Source organism: Megalops cyprinoides, chromosome 20 (assembly GCF_013368585.1).
Source record: "Megalops cyprinoides isolate fMegCyp1 chromosome 20, fMegCyp1.pri, whole genome shotgun sequence".
NCBI classification, from domain to species: Eukaryota; Metazoa; Chordata; class Actinopteri; order Elopiformes; family Megalopidae; genus Megalops; species Megalops cyprinoides.
This window is the reverse complement of record NC_050602.1, coordinates 13,196,664-13,214,881: the sequence shown is the minus strand read 5'-3', so window position 1 is coordinate 13,214,881 and position 18,218 is coordinate 13,196,664. Positions and strand designations below refer to the sequence as shown.

General features: G+C 44.1%; 2 protein-coding genes across 7 annotated transcripts; both read right to left on the bottom strand.

Moving 5' to 3' along the window:
• On the bottom strand, positions 1-11,737 carry LOC118795270 (autophagy-related protein 16-1-like). Of its 6 annotated transcripts, none has more exons than XM_036553639.1 (19): positions 11,667-11,737; positions 9,766-9,880; positions 9,216-9,309; positions 8,797-8,902; positions 8,143-8,216; positions 7,784-8,035; positions 7,235-7,300; positions 7,070-7,156; positions 6,848-6,928; positions 6,083-6,182; positions 5,072-5,177; positions 4,675-4,745; positions 4,378-4,449; positions 3,847-3,967; positions 3,514-3,619; positions 3,278-3,427; positions 2,352-2,399; positions 2,064-2,165; positions 1-1,966 (listed from the first exon to the last, which is right to left on the bottom strand). In XM_036553639.1, exons 2-19 carry the CDS (start codon positions 9,875-9,877, stop codon positions 1,873-1,875), a joined length of 1,842 nt encoding a protein of 613 aa, XP_036409532.1. In that variant the 5' UTR covers positions 9,878-9,880; positions 11,667-11,737; the 3' UTR covers positions 1-1,872. The 6 variants fall into 6 exon arrangements, with proteins under 6 accessions (XP_036409532.1, XP_036409530.1, XP_036409534.1 ...); XM_036553637.1 differs by having other exon boundaries at positions 11,567-11,721; XM_036553641.1 differs by having other exon boundaries at positions 6,083-6,185; positions 6,869-6,928; positions 11,567-11,721.
• Positions 11,738-13,134: 1,397 nt separating this feature from the next.
• On the bottom strand, positions 13,135-15,566 carry cldn15la (claudin 15-like a). The gene is made up of 5 exons (XM_036553652.1): positions 15,350-15,566; positions 14,546-14,710; positions 13,739-13,820; positions 13,401-13,514; positions 13,135-13,222 (listed from the first exon to the last, which is right to left on the bottom strand). The coding sequence occupies exons 1-5, from the start codon at positions 15,564-15,566 to the stop codon at positions 13,135-13,137; spliced, it is 666 nt and encodes a 221-aa protein (XP_036409545.1).
• Positions 15,567-18,218: the final 2,652 nt, after the last annotated feature.

The window sequence follows — 18,218 nt, the reverse complement described above, 5'->3', positions numbered from 1 at the left end:
ACACACACACACACAAAAGCCACACAGACAGCTTGGCTCAGTGTATTAAACTGTTTCTATAGGCTGACAACTTGGAGACCATGGTCAGCAGTGTTCCAGAGGAACTGGTAGGAATGTGACTATAAAACCCAATGCAGACTGACTACCTGTACTTCAAAGATTTTCAACTCTATTTATGAAGAAGAGAGCAATTATGATGATAGTTATTACACAGTGTTCCTCTTAAACTGCTAATGTGAGCTCTGTTCATATGCCAACAATACAGTATGTGATTGGAGCATTACTTGGACACCTTGAGCTTTCCAAGAATCAAAACGTCTGTGGTTGGTACTACAATGAACCACCCTTGAAGTACAGTCAGGATCTGTTGCTCAGTAAGACCACAAAGTGAAAATGTCTCACTGCAGACAGCCATGACCACCAGTCATCGAGATTCAGTTTTGCAGGCCAAGTTTTAGCCACCAGCTGCTGTTTGGGGATCCTGCTCTTGAGCTCCAAACATGGGCACTGCTATGTACCAGGTCCGCTATTTGTTTCAATATGGGGAGAAATAGTCTGAACACAACCTGCCTCCCACTGCTCCAGTTGCACTGCCTCCTAGAGGCCAGAAAGGAGAACTACAGAGAGCCAAATGAGACAACATGACATGCATAAATATTACACCAAACAGGACACACATCACACACTCTTGTCAGAAGTCACATAAATACATCTGTATAGTGAGATATGTATATCAACATATGAACATATATAATAAATGTTTACGTTTTCTTTGTTACATTTGAAAGGATTATTGGAGTTGTAAAGGAATTTCTTGGTGTCAATCCCTAAGTGTCACACTGTAGCTCTGTCCAGCAAAGGCTGACTCATTCGACCAAAAACACATGCAATGTAAACACCAACAACCGTGATGTGTTCACTCACAGACACACCATGCTGGAGACGAGAGCCCTTTGTGTAGAAGATAAATCCCAGAATTTGTAGCATACACAGTGCAGTACTGCACAAAACACTAGGTGGCAGTATTTGATGGGGAGGGCATTTTGCCAAATGGTGAATATTCCATTATCCATTTAGGCTAGCATGGCCTGATTTCCCTGCAAAGGTCTGCAGATGGGTAGGGTATGCTGCAGTTAGCCAGCATAAGTGTGGTGGGTTCAGCAGGCACGTCATTTCACAATCGTAGCCAACTCATAATTGCACCGCTTATTACACTTACTATGATTATTGCTGTGTATTTATTATTTTCTCTCAGGCTGGGATGTTCTGATTTGCACAGCTTGAAATGTTATACCGACAAAACCAATTTCAACTCAGCACTGAGTGAATTTTCAGATTGCATTTAACTGGAAAATGGCATATAGCTGGCCAGGTGAAAGGCAGGTCTAATGGAGTCACCTTCAAGTGGTTTTACTGGCAAGTAGTGTGGAAAATGTGGATGAATGAGCTTAACCAACAGTCAATCTCTCACAAACACTGCCGCAGTATGTGACGTGCGGTCAGCGCAGCCAGACTGTATGCGGCATGAGCTGATGTGAGAAACTGCCATCATGCTGTATGCAGTGACAGCGTAAAACAGGCTGACTGGAGAGCCGAACTGAGCAGCTACAGTGTGTGAGGGACAACCGGGCCTCAGCCAGCGTGGTTCCTGCAGCACAATGTGTGAGCACGCCACTCCTGACCCCTCGTCCTGCTCCCCATGCTGCAGTCACATGGGGGGGGGGTCGCTCCCCAGTGTGACCTCAGACAGGGGGTTTGTCTGATAGGATGGTCAGACAACTCTTCCACCCTGGAGACAACTCTTCCACCCTTTCTATGCTGACTAATCAGGAGGCAGCACCCCGCAGGTGGGCTGGGCAGTCTGTCAGCCAATCAGATGTCAGACCACAGGACGGCCTTGCTCCCCTTCTCCACGCTGACGACGTAGGCCCCCGACGGAGACCAGGACACTGCATTGATGGCAGAGCTGTAAGAGAACCATGAACATGGTCAACACAGCAGAGGACCAATCACTACGGAGCAACCTGAGAGGGGACCAATCAGATCAGAGCAGCAGGATTTACCTGTGGTTTTTGTCCAGGGTCCGATCCAACTTCCCCGTCAGCACATTCCACACGAATAGGGTTCCATCCGCCGAACCAGCCGCCACATAACAACCATCAGGACTGAAGACAGAATAGAATCAGAGTCAAAACACACACACACGCATGCACCATGCACAAAAAACATACACACACAAATCACAGAGTCTAAAATACATTCTCAGATTACCAAATCAAACACTCCAATCATCTCAGTCTCTCGGACAGCACACAGAATTATAACTTCCCCTCCCGCCAATAAGCTCTAACCTGAACGTTACCCTGGTCCAGTCTGCTCCACACTTGAAGCCTTGAGCACTTTGGAAAAAAAAGAGATAAAAATAAGGTGTCGTGATCTCTGTTTGTTCTGGTTTGCTGCAAGTACATTCAAGTTGGCAATATTTACATTTTTGCCCCTTATGATGTTCCAAATGAAAGATCAAAAGCATTCTGATGCTTTAGTAGCGAGTTTTAGGTTTGGGAGCTACTGTCTCTTTTCTACTACCAGAACCTGAGGACCTAAACCTGTAAAACAAAAGCAATCTAAAAAGCGGGCGGTGCAGTGCTGGCAGCGGCGAGGCTGGCATATGCCAGTGTTTAAACTCTCTCTGTGTGATCATCTGTGACTCATCTCACCACCCTTGCTACTCAAGGGAAAATGAACACTGCCTAAAGAGCTATAACCAGCTATAGTGAACTATAGCTAAACAAACAGCTATTTTACTTTTTTGCAAGCTATGAGTACGTTGTCTACTTTGCTAAACAGTTGATGCTTTAAAGATAAAACATTTGTCCACAAGCAGCCATTTGTTTCTAAATTGAAATACAAATTGACAACTCCCATCCTCACACTGTTTGTTGTGCCTGGCGGCAGGTGTGATAACTATGGTTGTGGGCTCCGGTATGAGGCTGAAGTAAGTTATCACAGTCCTGCCTGGGGTCAGTTTCAAAATTTAAAAGTCACTGACATTTGTTATCACACCACAATGACTGGGCTGCCAGCTTTACGGCTCTTTCTTAGTGTAATATTAAACAAATTGCTAAAAAAAAAAAGCTTGCTATGCTATATACATGTTCTTATGTTCTAGCTACATTCGTTTCCATTCATCTGTCCACATAAACTGCAGGAGCAGAAGCATGCAGTGAACCAGGACTTTGAAACATTTGGTAGCATTGAAGCTGTAACAGGAAGTCACCTGAAGGACTGCCGCACGGCGTTACTACGCAGATCGATGATCTTCACCAGGTCGTCACGCGAACAGGTAAGAAGTTCAGTCCGGTCGTGGTTCAGATCCAAGGATGTAACCCGGCCCTGCAGTTCTAGCTCTTGCACGATGCACTCTGACCTGACCACAACAAATCCACACAGAGCCAATCAGACAGAACCAAGCCCTCACAAAGCCATCAGACCGATACATACGGTATGTCTCACCTAATGTCCCAGAAGCGCACTTTCTTATCAAAGTGTCCGCTCATGACACACTGCTCTGTACACACTATGTCATTGCAGCTGGAGCCTGCAAATACTGTCTTCATACCTGAGAGACGGGGGAGAGGAAGAAGGAGCATAGACAGATAGAAGGGTAAGAGGCGTGACTATATTAGCTATATTAGTTGTACCTTTACCCTACCATTCAACTCACATTCATGATGCCTAATTGTAAGCTTTGACCATACTGTATACAATTAATGTCCTGACTGTAAAAACCTGAAGTGAAGTGAGGGGGAGAGGAAAGAAAGGGAGAGAGAGAGACTTGGTTCTCACAGACTTTGCTGCGCAGGTCCCAGAGTTTGAGTGTACGGTCGTAGCTGCCGGAGACGATGCGGGCGTTGTCCAGCAGGAAGCGGGCAGACAGCACCTTTCCACTGTGTCCCGTGAGGGTGTGCTGGGGAGAGAGGGATGAAGCTGTACGCTGTGCCGTCCAGCTGGGGCAATACTAAACTACTTAAACAGTACATTATGATTCTATGCAGGTCAGTTCGTTCAGCAAGACTGTTATTCAAAATGTGCTTTGGTGAAAATTGTAGAGTATATATCAAAGCCACTACTTTTTACAATCTGTGATCTTCATGTTGCATCACCTTACCAGGGTTTCACCTACTAATTCAAATCTCACTGTAAGGTTGAGGTTTTTCCCTGATTTTTGTGCTTACCTATCCTTCACAATAAGATCTACACCTATCAAAGGCAACACCGCATCACCATAAATATCTATCAAACAGACTCATACCCTCCTGATGGGTTTGTGTGTATGCATGTGAGTGTGTGTGTGCGTGTGTGTGTTAAGGTACTCACTCGCAGCCTGAAATCATCGACAGTCCAGATCCTGCTGGCAAAGTCAGTGGAGGCCGCAAGTAAGTAGGATCCCTAAGCAACAGACACAACGTACACCTGTAGTAGGCCATAAAAAGTGCATGAGACACATCTGTGAATATAACTATAAGACTCCAATGACTTTTATCTCATTTTTAACTAAAATTTGCTTTGAAGACTAGCATAGTTTAAATATAGGATTTTTTTTGGTCAAAGCCAGGTGACCTGCCTCCCTGAGGGTGTAGAGGGAGGTGTAGGTGGTGTAGGGGGTTTACTCACTGCACTGTCAAACTCTATGCTTGTGATCCCGGCGTTGCTTCCAGTAAGAGCCCCTTTCAGCTGACAGCGTCCTGCCAGGAGAGGAGAGGGGACAATCTGAGATTTAAAAAACTGCATCTACTACTGGAGCACTCAGAGCTTCAGAGCAGGCTCCAGCTCCACCCACCACCAAAATACCAGTTCATGATTAGCTGTGTTGGATGTCCATCACCAGTGCAAACCCAAACTTTTCAAGAGGTACATGCTGAGAAGTGATCCAATACGCCAAGATCCCATGCACCCAACACTACTCATTATAGCAGCAGATGATTCATACTGCATCACTGACCTCCACACACACACACACAAACACATACACACACACACAAACACACACAAGGTTTATTTTGAATTGTACCAGAGACCACCTCCCAGAGCTTGACCCTGCGATCCATCCCGCCTGTAGCCAGGAGGCGAGACCCAGGACTGAAACACACTGCATTGACCTCTCCATCATGGGCATCCTGCAGAGACACATACACTTGTGTCAGCCACACGCGCACACACACACACACACACATGCATCAGGCACAAAGACACACAAACATCAGTCAGTCAGAAACACAGACACCCCTACATCAGCTATACACAGAGCCACATACCTGGAATAATCAGACAGACACATACACACTCTCTCTCTCATACACTCACACACAAACACACACAGTCTCTCCTCTTTTCTTTCAAAGCCCCCCACCCCCCATTTTAAATACTGTGTGCATCTTAGGATTGTAACAGAACCACGGGCCGTGAGCTGCAGACCACTGGATCAGATTTAGCCATTAATAATGAGGTACTTCATCAGAAGGGCCAGGAACACAGGCTTCATTTCAGAGACCAGGGAGAAAGATCTGTTTCTCTCTGACAGTACTTTGGTAATAAAGTGATAATTGCACTTAATGCTTGCAGTAATACATTCATACAAATCAATCAATTTAAATACAGTTACCATACATAACTGCAGCACTACTGCACTATAAAAGCACAGAACTTCTAGACACAGCTCCGACAGCAGTGCATTTCTCCATGGGAAATGAATGGTTACTAATTACATAAAACTAATTTTTGAACAGTGTGGAGTATTAGCTGCTCCCTGGCAAGTGAATACATCACTTTGTTTAACACTTTATGTAAATAAAATGACACCTAAGGTCATTTGTATTCTTTTAAGCTGCAATACCCGTTACAATGATGCACAAACAGCTGGCTTGCAAAAAAACACAATTATCCCTAACTACAGGGTGCCTTCAATGAGCTGTGCATTATGTGAACTGAATGCAGAATGTCCTTGTGTTGGGTAGAGGTGAAGTGAGGTGGGGTAGTATGGAAGAGTGCTCGTGTGCATCCGTGCGGCAAGCCAGATACTCACAAAGGTATGCAGGGCAGTGGAGGGCAGGCGCACCTCTGCACACACCCCTGTGTGCGTCTCTACCTCTGTGCTGTCTGGGGAACTGTTCACTGAACGACGCCTGCTAGGATAAGCACACACAAGCCAAACATCAGACACACACACACACAAACCTATCACACCAGACACACATGCTTATGCACACATACAACCTGATACCTTCTCACACACATACACGTGCATGCACACACATACAAACACACAGGCACACACAATCCTGTCACATCAGATAACAACCCTAATCTCAAAGTTCATCTGAGTCTGGAGGAGTTTTCAGTTCAGTTTCAGTTTTCAGTATTATTTCTTCCATTCACAGCACTGCTTACTAGTTTGCTAGATAGAGGCAATGGAGCACAAGAGAGGTATGATGGAACAAGGCCTAGAATTGTTAAGTACGCTTCTCTATATTTACTACAGGCTAAAGCTGTGTATATGAACAGCGGCAGTGTAGCATAGTGGTTAAGGAGCAGGACTCGTAACCGAAAGGTTGCCGGTTCAATCCTCGCTGGTACACTGCTGCTGTACCCTTGGGCAAGGTACTTAACCCACAATTGCCTCAGTAAATATCCAGCTGTATAAATGGATAACATTGTAAAGAACTGTAACCTATGTAAGTCGCTTTGGATAAAGGCGTCTGCCAAATGAATAAATGTAAATGTAAATGCAAGAATGCTTCTACTATTCATTAAAGCCATGCTTAAGGAGTAGGTATGTGGCATGACTCACACCAAGCCAACCTCACCATACCCAAAGATGTTGGAGATAGAGTCCAGGATACCCGCTTGGGGCGGCTGGGAGATACGCCTGCTGAGAGAGAGGAAGGGAGGAAGAGACAGAGAGAGGGAGGAGAGGAGAGGAGAGAGTGAGGTGAGTCATCATGAATCCAGCTTTACCTGTGGTGCACAAAGCCCCTCCCCCGTATACGCCTGGCCCCGCCCACAGCCCTACCTCGGAGTGCGGCTGATCGCCCTGCCAGGGGAGGTCTCGCCCGTCGCCTCTGCAGTGTCCTCCTGCAGGACCTCGATGTCGTCGTCCCTGTGGGAAACGCGCCCATCACTGAGGTCGTACTCAACATACACACACATACACACACATACACAGAGAAACACTCACGGGTCGAGTGGCAGGGGCTCCTTTGCTGCCTCTGCCAGGTCCTTTTGTAGTTTGGCCTGTCTGCGCCTGGAAAACAGAAAGCTTTTGTTTACAGACACAGACACACATAGTGAGAGGTCCGTTACAGAAACAACAGTGACAGACATGTCACTCACACACACACGAATGCGGGCACGCACACACACACACACACACACACACACAGAAATGAAACTGTCAAGTAAAACAGTCTGCACTGACCAGACTACACGTTCTCACCCCTTCCCTCCAACATCAGGAAACAGACTGATTCCTGCTGTCTCTGTAAATCTCACCCCGTTCCGTTACTTGCGCTTCCTTTTACTCCCACACTGAGGGTCTCTCTCTCTCACCAAGCGGGTCAACTACTGTCTCTCCTATCCTCATCCTAAGGGTCACCTACTGTGTCTCTCTCTCGCCCTGAGGGTCACCTGTGGCCTGTCTCTCTCTCTCACCCTAAATGTCACCTGCTGTCTCTCCTACCCTTGTCCTGAGCACCCCCTGCGGTCTGTCTCCCACCCTGAGGGTCACCTGCTGTCCTTCTCGTTCTCAGCGTTGAGGCGGTTGGCCTCCTGGGCCTTCTCTGCCATCCAGCGGGAGACCAGCTCCTGGTTGTCCTCAGTGGTGCGGCGCAGCTTCTCCTCCAGGGCGCTGAAGGTGATCTGCAGGGCGTCGTACTCGTCCTTCAGCGTCTGATTGGCTTGCTCCAGCTCCTGAAGGCTGCTGCACAGCTCCCTGCATTCCGCCTCCAGCTCAGAGATACGCTGCTGGTACTGCAGCATCCTGCCAGCAGGGGGCAGAGTGAGCTCAAGCAAAAAAAAAAAAAAAAACTATCACAGATGAGCACAGATGAGCACACAGACTGACGCAGGCGATGACCGCAGACTCACTTGCTCTCATTGCTCTGAATCTCCTTGTCCTTTTGCTGCATCTGGTTGTTCAGTTCGATCACATTCTGGGCCAGCTGCAAGATGGCGTGCTCAAGGTCAATGCATTGTCGAGAAAGCAACGCATTTTTCTTCACCGCATACACTTTGTTTTTTCTATGATGCACATTTACTATATTTTACACAAAACTCAGAAGAAGCAAAGGGTTGTGGTATCTCTAAATTAGGTTTTCCTTATTGTGAATCTAATGCATGCATACCTTAATGAACATAACTACTGGAACTTGGTTATCCATGTTCCATTGTCTAGATAAAAGTCAGCTGAAAATAATATTTACATCTACATTTATTCATTTGGCAGACGCTTTTATCCAAAGCGACTTACATAGGTTACAGTTCTGTACAATGTTATCCATTTATACAGCTGGATATTTACTGAGGCAATTGTGGGTTAAGCACCTTGCCCAAGGGTACAGCAGCAGTGTCCCAGCGGGGATTGAACCGGCAACCTTTCGGTTACAAGTCCTGCTCCTTAACCACTGTGCTACACTGCCGCCCATGTGTACTTGTATTCAAGTATGCAAATGTACTTGACAAGCATGTACTGTTTAAATAACGTGAGCAAACAGGGAAAGACGGAAAAACAAAGGGACAGACCTCGCCGCGCTTCTTGTGCAGCTCGGTCAGTTCCTCCTGGTGTCGGATCCGGATCTGGGCCATTTCCTGAAGCAGGGCGTCGGCACGGCCCGCATCCACCCCAGGGCTGCAACACACAGGAGAGGACCTCGGACACCTGTTCCCCAAAATACACACCCCTCTCTCTGTGTCTCACTCACACACACACAACTGTCTTTATCTGTCTCATTTACATAATTACTCTAACATATACCTGTATTTTTCCTCTTGCCTACCACATATACACAGACCACCTCTTACTGTCACACAAGGCTGTCTTACTCCATCTATCATTTTTACTCTCTCTCTCTCTCTCTCTCTCTCTCTCTCTCTCTCTCTCACACACACACACACACACACAAATGTCTTGTGGGGATTTACAGCACTTGTCCAGGATCTACCTGAGGTCATGTCTGTTCTGATGGTCAAACTTGTCTGTCTGGAGTCTCTCGGACAGCACGGCCTGGAGGTCTGACTTCTCCAGGAGACGATTATCTGACACACAGACAAGAAGGCAGACACAGGCTGAATCCACATCCTTCGCCCCAAACATGACAGACAGAGCTAAAGCACTCAACAGCCGGGCTAAGATGCATTGCATTACATTACATTATTCTCATTTAGCAGACGCTCTTATCCAGAGCGTCTTACCGGCTTACAGGTTACAATTTTTATGTTATCCATTTCTACAGCCGGATATTTATTGACGCAACTGTGGGTTAAGTACCTTGCCCAAGGGTACAACAGCAGTGCACCAGCAGGGAATCGAACCAGGAATCTCTTGGCTACGAGCCCTGCTCCTGACCACTATGCTACGCTGTCGCCCTGAGATGCAGTGGCATGCTGGGACACAGTTTAACTAATACGGCTCTATTCATAGGAGTAACTGCTGTAATGGAGCACTGCGGTGAGCCCGGCCCTGTGGACGGCAGGCTCAGAGGCTACGCTCACATTGATGGATGATCTCCTCGAAGGCCTGTCTCTGCACGCGGTCCCTCTGCTTCAGCTGCTCCACCACATGCCTCTTCCAGGAGCGCTCCGCGGGCCCCCCGGCCCCTGACATCCCCTTCAGAAAAAAAAAAAGCCCCAGTCCCACCATCGATCACTTAATAACATAAACAGTTTCCCAAACAATCAGTACAGTAATCTGTATGTCAGCTGCGTGTGGAGGAACCGGTTATTGCATGCCATGGTGCCAACTGGCCACTGATAAAAGCAGACACACTGTAACCAGGTACCAACTATGGAGAAACTGGTTTCTACGCAGCAGAACAGGACTGATGTCCCTATTTCAAACTCTAGAGAAAAGTACTGGACCAAATCAAGTCCCTGATGTAGTGAAAGCCACAATGAAATTTTGACACACCATACTGCCCTCAAAGGTCTGACAGTAAGACCATGTGTTCACAGCCTAACCCAAAAAGGGGGCTGGGTTGTGCATTCCATTACTGAGCCTGTGTCAGCAATCAAGAATTCTTTATGACCATATTTTAGTAAAAGTTCATTGATCATCCCAAACACAGTGGAATCCATGCTGAGACTACCACTAAAAATGTGAGTTTTTGGAAGACTGCTATCTGGCATACAGTATAAACAAAAAGTTTAAACGTGCAATGTAGAAGAGACCTTTTTAATTATTGTAACAATTACACTTTTATTCTTATAACAAGGCAGACATGCATTACCAGCCATAATATGATGAAACTGTCATGGAAAGTAAAATTTAGCCACTGGCGATATCATAATATTTCCTGCTCAACGGGAAAGACCAGAGTGTTTGGACAGTCAACTCAAGGATGTTTGGTTGCAGGGTGGGACTGAGGGATCTTCAAGCCAAAGGCTATTGCATGGCAAGATTCTGTAAATATCATCTTGTTCAGGACCACGTGAAAGCAGAAGGCAGGTCTAGATTTATGGATTTACATTTGATCTGTCATTTTCATAACCAGCAATTTCAACAGCCTGTGGTCTGAGGCATATGCCAAGCAATACTGAAACCAATATGTATGCTCCATGTACGGGTAACCAGGATAAGATTGTGAATACAGTAATAGTATTAAGTTCAATGTAGGATGCACGAAACGGATGCAAATCCCATTTTGGCAGTAAAGGCCGAGCCCATAACTGTAGCTAGGGGATAGGTGCAAGCCAGATACAGGCATTACGCCCACACTTAAAAACGTTCGATCTGCGAAACATTTGGGGTACTCATTCCAAGCTCCATCCGACATCATACCGAATGATCAAACAGGCGCTGGAAGATGACATTTGGCTTTTTTTTTTTTTACTTAACTAGACCCTAAGAGCTAATATGTGTGAACTGCACAACGCATCACGTTTGCCAACTATAGGTAAATATAAAGAGCTAACATTGCCTATCCACAGCTAGCAAGTTAACCTGCCTTGGTTTGTCATAATTGGTAGCCTTCTCCTAGCTTCCTATAGCTAGCAATCAAATTGATAACAATGACAGCTAGCCAGGAAACATAAGCTCGGTCGCTAGCTAGCTAGCTAGCTAGCCTCATAAACATTGGCTAGCCAGCCTCTGCATTGTATATACATCTGTGAATATAGTTAGCTAGTTAGCCAGACACATAATACACATATTCCCTCACATGAGGTGATAAACATTTGCAAGTGCGCCGCGTAAACAGCATGGTATACTCAGCAAAAATAACAGGCTACTGCACTTCCGCATGTTCACGTTAATTGTTTTTAATTGCATTTTAAAAATCAAAGGAAAGCCACCTACGACACGTAAACAAATCGTCGGTCCCAGTGAGTCCTGGCCAGAACAGACGAACCGCTGTTGCTGTCGTGCTCTGAGAAGAACGAAATTACGGTATCTTTACCCTTATTTATTAAAATCCACCTCCAATCCTGTCCGCCATGTTCACCTCTTCCGTATTTTCCCGGCGCGTTCTCTCGGGAAAACCGTCGTGTGAAAAATACCTAAGCAATACGCAATACGCAAGCTAGCTTACCTTTCCACTGACGCAAAAACTGGGGTGCAACATTTCGTGTTACTTCGGTGTCATATGGGCCTTTAACTAAAAAAAATCTTCTCGTCTGAGGTAGTGATGGAAGGACGTGTTTTGAAATTAATTTATTTAGACCACGGAGGCATGCTTGGAGTAGAAGAGAAGGAGATATTTAAACGGATAAGCCTCCTTATCCTTTCTTTAGATTGAATAACAGAAGTGCCGATGAAATGAATAATCAGTTCCCACAGGTAGTTTAATTGTTCCCTATCTCTTAAAGGTGTCATTTTCTCCATAGAGACATTAGACCAAGGTTCAGTATATTAAGCTCTATTAAACCATTACAAAGGCGACAATATCCTAGGACCTAGGTGAATCGTGTAAATTGCGTTTATGTTATGAGGGCCAAGTGAAACAATAGTGGCTGTCGAATATACTTAATTCAAAAAAATCATTCCTTTTCCATAAACTGATCTTTGTCTATGTCTGTCTGTAAGAATTATCCACATTGTCACATCTGAGTATATAGGGAAACATCGCAGAATTTTGCAGTAGCGCTCAAAAATAATGTTACCATCAAAGCCAATTAAGAGCATGGATATCAGCTACTATTTAGAACCTATTATTATTGCTAAATTTGTGTGAAAGAAATGAACAGTTTAAAAGTAAAAACGGATGTCTTTTTTTAGTATTTAATGATTGGAATGCATATTTGCGTTGTGAAATGCATTTACAGTGTCACATTACAATGCTTGGGGTTAGTCTACGATGTTGAGAAGCAAAATAACTACAGGACACATCGAACAGGTATTTGCAAGTTATCGCGTTTGTTCTGGTGCAGTTTCACGATTCCACAATAGAGGTCAGCAAAATCATACCAAGTGTTTCGCTCTAGTATCCTTTTCACTCAACTTTTAGTGTCTGCGAATTAAACAGGAACATTTGAATATATCGTTTTCTCTCAAGAGTAACCTAACGGCGTTCACCTGTTATTTTCTTTCTTTATACATTTTTATTTCACTCATATATGTCACTAATCATAACACATTAGGCCTACTTCTTAGTGGAAAAAAATGAAAGATGCCAAGGTGTCAAAACAATAGTTTATTGAAAAGAGAAACTGGTATACATTAAAGCATACGTAAATTATAGCCACATGTGTTGTTTAAACTATTCTCTTACATAAAGCCTTTATTCAGTAATTAATTACAATAATCATAAAACATATTACTAAAATGGTATAACAAAAGACATGGACAAAATAAAGCCAAATGCAGTAGTGACAACAATTAAAGCTATTTATACAATTTAACTTTTTTTTTTTTTTTTCAAACACGGTTTAAACATAGCCTTTTGAAGTCCCAGCTTCTGAGGTAGCTGCAGCTCTATAGATCTTTTGCCCTTGTCCAGCTGCAGAGTAGAACCCACTGTGGAACAGAGGCAGCACATCAGGTTAGAGAGAGGAGAACAGAACACAGAGACACAGGACAGGGGGTTAGAGAGTGGCACAGTGACGCTGACAGTTTCACTCTGGGTTAGAATGAATAATGAGAAATGAATAAATGTAATGTTAGGGTTGAGGGTAAAAGGCATGGTTTTGCTCACGATCTTGGTTTTCCTGAGACAGCCCTCTTGCCGGCACAGCACAGGAAAACCCCTCCCACAATGGACAAGAAGGCTGCGCCCCAGCCCATATACAGGCCAGGTCCAAGTTCAAACCTAGAGAGGGGTGGAAACATGGTCAGGAATCAGGGATTCTTATATAGGGTCTGGAAGTCATGTTTGGTCACAGGTGGGACTGGATCTACCATACTTGAAGAATGAAGAGTTTAGAGTATTTGTGTTTCTACATGCCTATGTGTATATATGTGTGTGTGTGTGTGTGTGTGTTTTCATATGCATTTGTACGGGTGCATTACCATGTCACAAGCCTTTGAACTCACCTTTTGCTTCCAAAAAAGGGATTATAGAACTCCTGCACAACTTGATGGGCATACCAGGACACAGCCGTCAAGGTACTAACACCTGCAGGAGACAGAAGTGATCTCTTTACATTACAGCCACTTTAAACAGGTTCAGACTGACCTCAGTGACATATGCTGATACCAGTCATGAAAGAAAGGGGTTTCAAGTACAGGATACACACCCCCTTCTACAGCACAAAGACAAGGTGTGCTCCAAGGAGCTATGCATTTGCACAGCATATAGCCTCTGAATCCTGATTATAAGAAGTGTACACTCAAAAGAAAAAAGAACCTCCCAATTAAAAAGGACAGTATTTAAAAGAATAGCACAAAATATTGTTCGTAAGTTTCTAAGAGCCTGTTTGCAAATTACCTGCCCCATTCCACTCTGACTACATGAACAGAAAACAACTTTACCTAAAATTAAAACAAAAACATTAACATAAGTTCATTTCAGCCAGTTAGCTACTGTCAGTTATAAACCTGCACACGGCACATAATTAAAAAGTAGCTAAATAAGCTAGCTACTTATTATTGTTATCTGTTTCATTCATTTGACTGGCACTCTTGCTAAGTCCTCTGAAGTCATTGTTTAGATATTTGTGCTTGTGAGAATTGCTGAGATATTTGTGCTGGTCAGCAAAAGAGACACTGTTACCAAGATGAGAGAGAGAAGGAGAGAGGGGAAGAGTGAGAAGGAGAGAGACAGAAAGAGGAAGAGTTCTGATCGTACAAAGAGAACTGTTGAAATTCATTTCCACATCAATGCTGGAGGTCAGAGCCCACCTGCCAGGATGAACAGACAGCCGCCAGTCAGTGCAATCTTGTCCTTGTCCTGGTCAGAGGTGCGGCTGGTCTGAATGCACTTCACTCCCAGCGTTGACGCGATGGTTGCAGGCAGACCCAGGAGCAGGGGGGTGATCATCAGCGCACGACATGCCTGCATAAAAGCTGAGCGCAGAGTTAAAGAGACGCAGATGTACAAATTTAGAGAGATACAGCATTGTGGGGTTTTGAAGAGAGACAAGAAGATTACAAAGACACATTTATAGGGACTTAGAGTGAGTGTCACAGTGGTTTACATAGACATAACATAAATGTGCCAATGCAAAGACAATTGGATACCCACTCCTCCAAGAGTGGCAAGTTGACCGTATAACCAGTCACTACAAGCTCCACATACCAAAAAAGAAGTTTATGAAGTGAGCATGTAATCTGTGCATGTGGCTGATATTTTTTATATAGTAATCATATAAAATTATGTCACAAAATGGCACCCATGTATAAACCAGTGTTCTGTTAAAGCATCTTACCTACCTTTTTTTGGAGCTGGTCTGATCTGCAGAGGACATAATGTCCCACATACATTCTCAGAGGCTTGCTGGAAAAATATTGCTTAGTTCACTTGAAAATGGCTGCTCATCTTTTATACTACTACACTAAATCCACATTTCTGGGAGTCCTGTTTTTATTGCCAGAGACAGCCAGGTGGTGTAGTGTATGGGCCTCTGACGGGTGCCGTCCAGGCAGAAGCAACGCCGGCAGTGACCGTGTTAGTGACTGCGAGGTCACGGCAGCAGGTGTACATACCTGGCAGGGCGAGCATGGACTCAAAGTCCCTGCAGGTGCTGATGCCGGCGCTGTTTTCAGCGCAGGAGTGCCACAGGTTCTCATATTGCCGGTTTGAGATGATGACGTTGCCGGAATGCGATGACACCTTCCAGTAGTCGTTGGCCAGAGCGATGCCGGTTAGTAGCCAGCCCCCGACACACAACATGAGCCCGGTCATTTCCAGCATGGTCGACATGGTAGCCCCAAAAATGCAACAAGACAGGAGGAAATGCTCCAGAAACACACAACAGCTGAGAGAAAATATCCCAAAAAAAATGCACCAGGGCTGAAAAGAAAATACCCCGCAGTGCCACACGCAGAAGAGGAGAAAACTGGGCTACAGTGAGTCTGACTGTCCTACATCCCTCTGGTAGATGCGGGGACTTTACTCTTTGCACAGGGGTTGTAAAATCGTAAGAGCCGCTCCAGTCCGCTGCTTTTGATGAAACAGGGAGTGGTGTCTGAGGATCGTGACCATGAATGGTCAGCACAGAACACGTCACACATACGCAGATTGATACACAGTAATAGACTAGTGACATCAGGACTCCTCCAACCTTGGAAGCATAACACTGAAGCAGACAGGGACACACACTGAACACGCTGCTTTGTTTGTTCCTGAACATATGTCCATGTGATTGGGCCTGGCTAGATGTATCTCCCTTTCAGGCATGTTCATCACTGTGTTGGAAGTCGCTCTGGATAAGAGCGTCTGCTAAATGCATTTAATGTTATGTAATGTAATGCATATTCTGTTTTTTTATTAAGATGATACATTGTTATCATTGCACACTCATAAAACAATTTCTTCTGCAGAGTATTGCAATGAACTGATTAGGACACACTAATTATTGCTTTCAAGGTATTGTCCGCCTGTAATCCAGCAAACAACAGCTCTTCTTCAACACTATAGACCTCCTCTCCAACACCGTAATCCTCCCTTCTTGCTCTCCAACTCTGTAAACCTCCTCTCCATCAATGTGGACCTCTTTTCCAACTCTGTACACCCCTCTCCTTCACTGTGGACATCATCTCCAAAACTATTCACAGTCAGTACTGTACTTCACCATCTGAAGACTTCAGGTTCCATCTGGGACCCATACACAGTACTTACATCCTGGAAGCCAATCACTAGCGAGCTAACCAGCTTTATATAGTTTTACAAAGTGGTTGTGATTTTAAATTCAGTGATATGAAAATTTATGGAAAATGAGTTATTGAGTTAATGAGTTGTGAGTGTGACACAGAATTTCCCATAGATGACTGCCATACTGTCTATTCCCATATTGCTGTCATTTCCATCTCTGTCTGTTGGGACCCTGATAACTGTCTATCTGTGATAACCTGGTTATGCTTTCACTGCTGACTGTTCGTGGACTTTCACTCATTATTGATTCTCAGTGCAACAGCTTTTCGTATATTGCCTATTGCAGTGTTTCGAAGCTAAGACTAGAATACGGTGCATCCCTGCCAGCTTTACTTTTTCATTTCATTCATTCAGATTTAGTTTTCTCTGCTGGCATGACAAAAACATGTTTGTTTTGGCAAAATGCATATGCAGGAAGCAAATGAAGCAGACAATGAAGTGTGAGGAAGTATCACAGTGGAACAATACATGAAAATATGACAAAAAGCAACCAATTAGATGTTGACTCGGAGGGACGTTCCGCTTGAGTGATGAGTGATGGTGGACAGCAGTCTCCTCCGCCCTGGATACCCGCGCAGTATGTGGAGCACAGGTCATGGGGGGTCGGGAGGCTAACAGACAGCCTAGCATATGACTAAACACCGTGTTTAGTTTCTGCTGCCTGAAGCCCTGCCCCAGAGCCTACAGATTTTAAAATGTGTATAAAGACTTTATGGATTTATGGCTTTATGACCTGTTTAATGGTTTACCTGTGACAGAGACCAAAGTCTAGTTTCCTAGAAGTGCAGCAGAGGTGAAACGAGGGAGCTTTGTTTCTTATACTGTATTGGTGCAGAGGCTCAGCATCACACAGACACTTCCTTTCTGTTGCCGATACTGAGACTACACTCCCTCCTCAAACAATGTGCAAGTATCTTATACATACAAGCACACACACACACACACACACATTAATACAGAAACAGGAGCGAGAAACCAGCACACACACGTGCACCTTAAACTCTACAGACCTGAAATCTTTTCATGTTTTATATAATTATATAGTGTATCATTTATATACTTCAGTACATTATATCATTTATATCATTTTTTTGTTTGTTTTATTTTTAATTGTATTATTTCTTAGCACTGTAATTCATCAGTTGTACTTATTGGTGTCTTGTGATATTATCATATTTCTTCTGCTGATTGATGAGTATATTCTTTAACCAACACAAAGGTATGCTAAACTAAACTGAAAAATGAGAGAGAGCTCATTAAAATGTATACTTCATTAAATCATTGTAGCATTTGAATAATAAGATAATATTGTTTATTTGAAAATCAAAACTAATTCATATAAGAAAGATTTCAATGGAAAAATGGCAGGGCAAAGACTTTAATCATTTAAGGATAAATCTTCCAACAACTGCCTAATCAGAAACATAGAGCATAACAAAATAGAGATTGTTCCTAAATTAGCTTTTTTTTTTTTTTTTTTACCAAACTGTCACACCACATCACAATTATATCCTACACACTCTACACTCATTGATTATGTCCATTACATTACAGTATATTACATGCATTTAGCAGACACTCTTATCTAGAGTGACTTCCAGCACAGAAGAACAAAAGTGTATCCATTCAAGTTAAATGAGCAACAGCGTCAGACCAAGCCAACAACATTCCAAGACCAGTGACTGTGTATAACACTAGTCA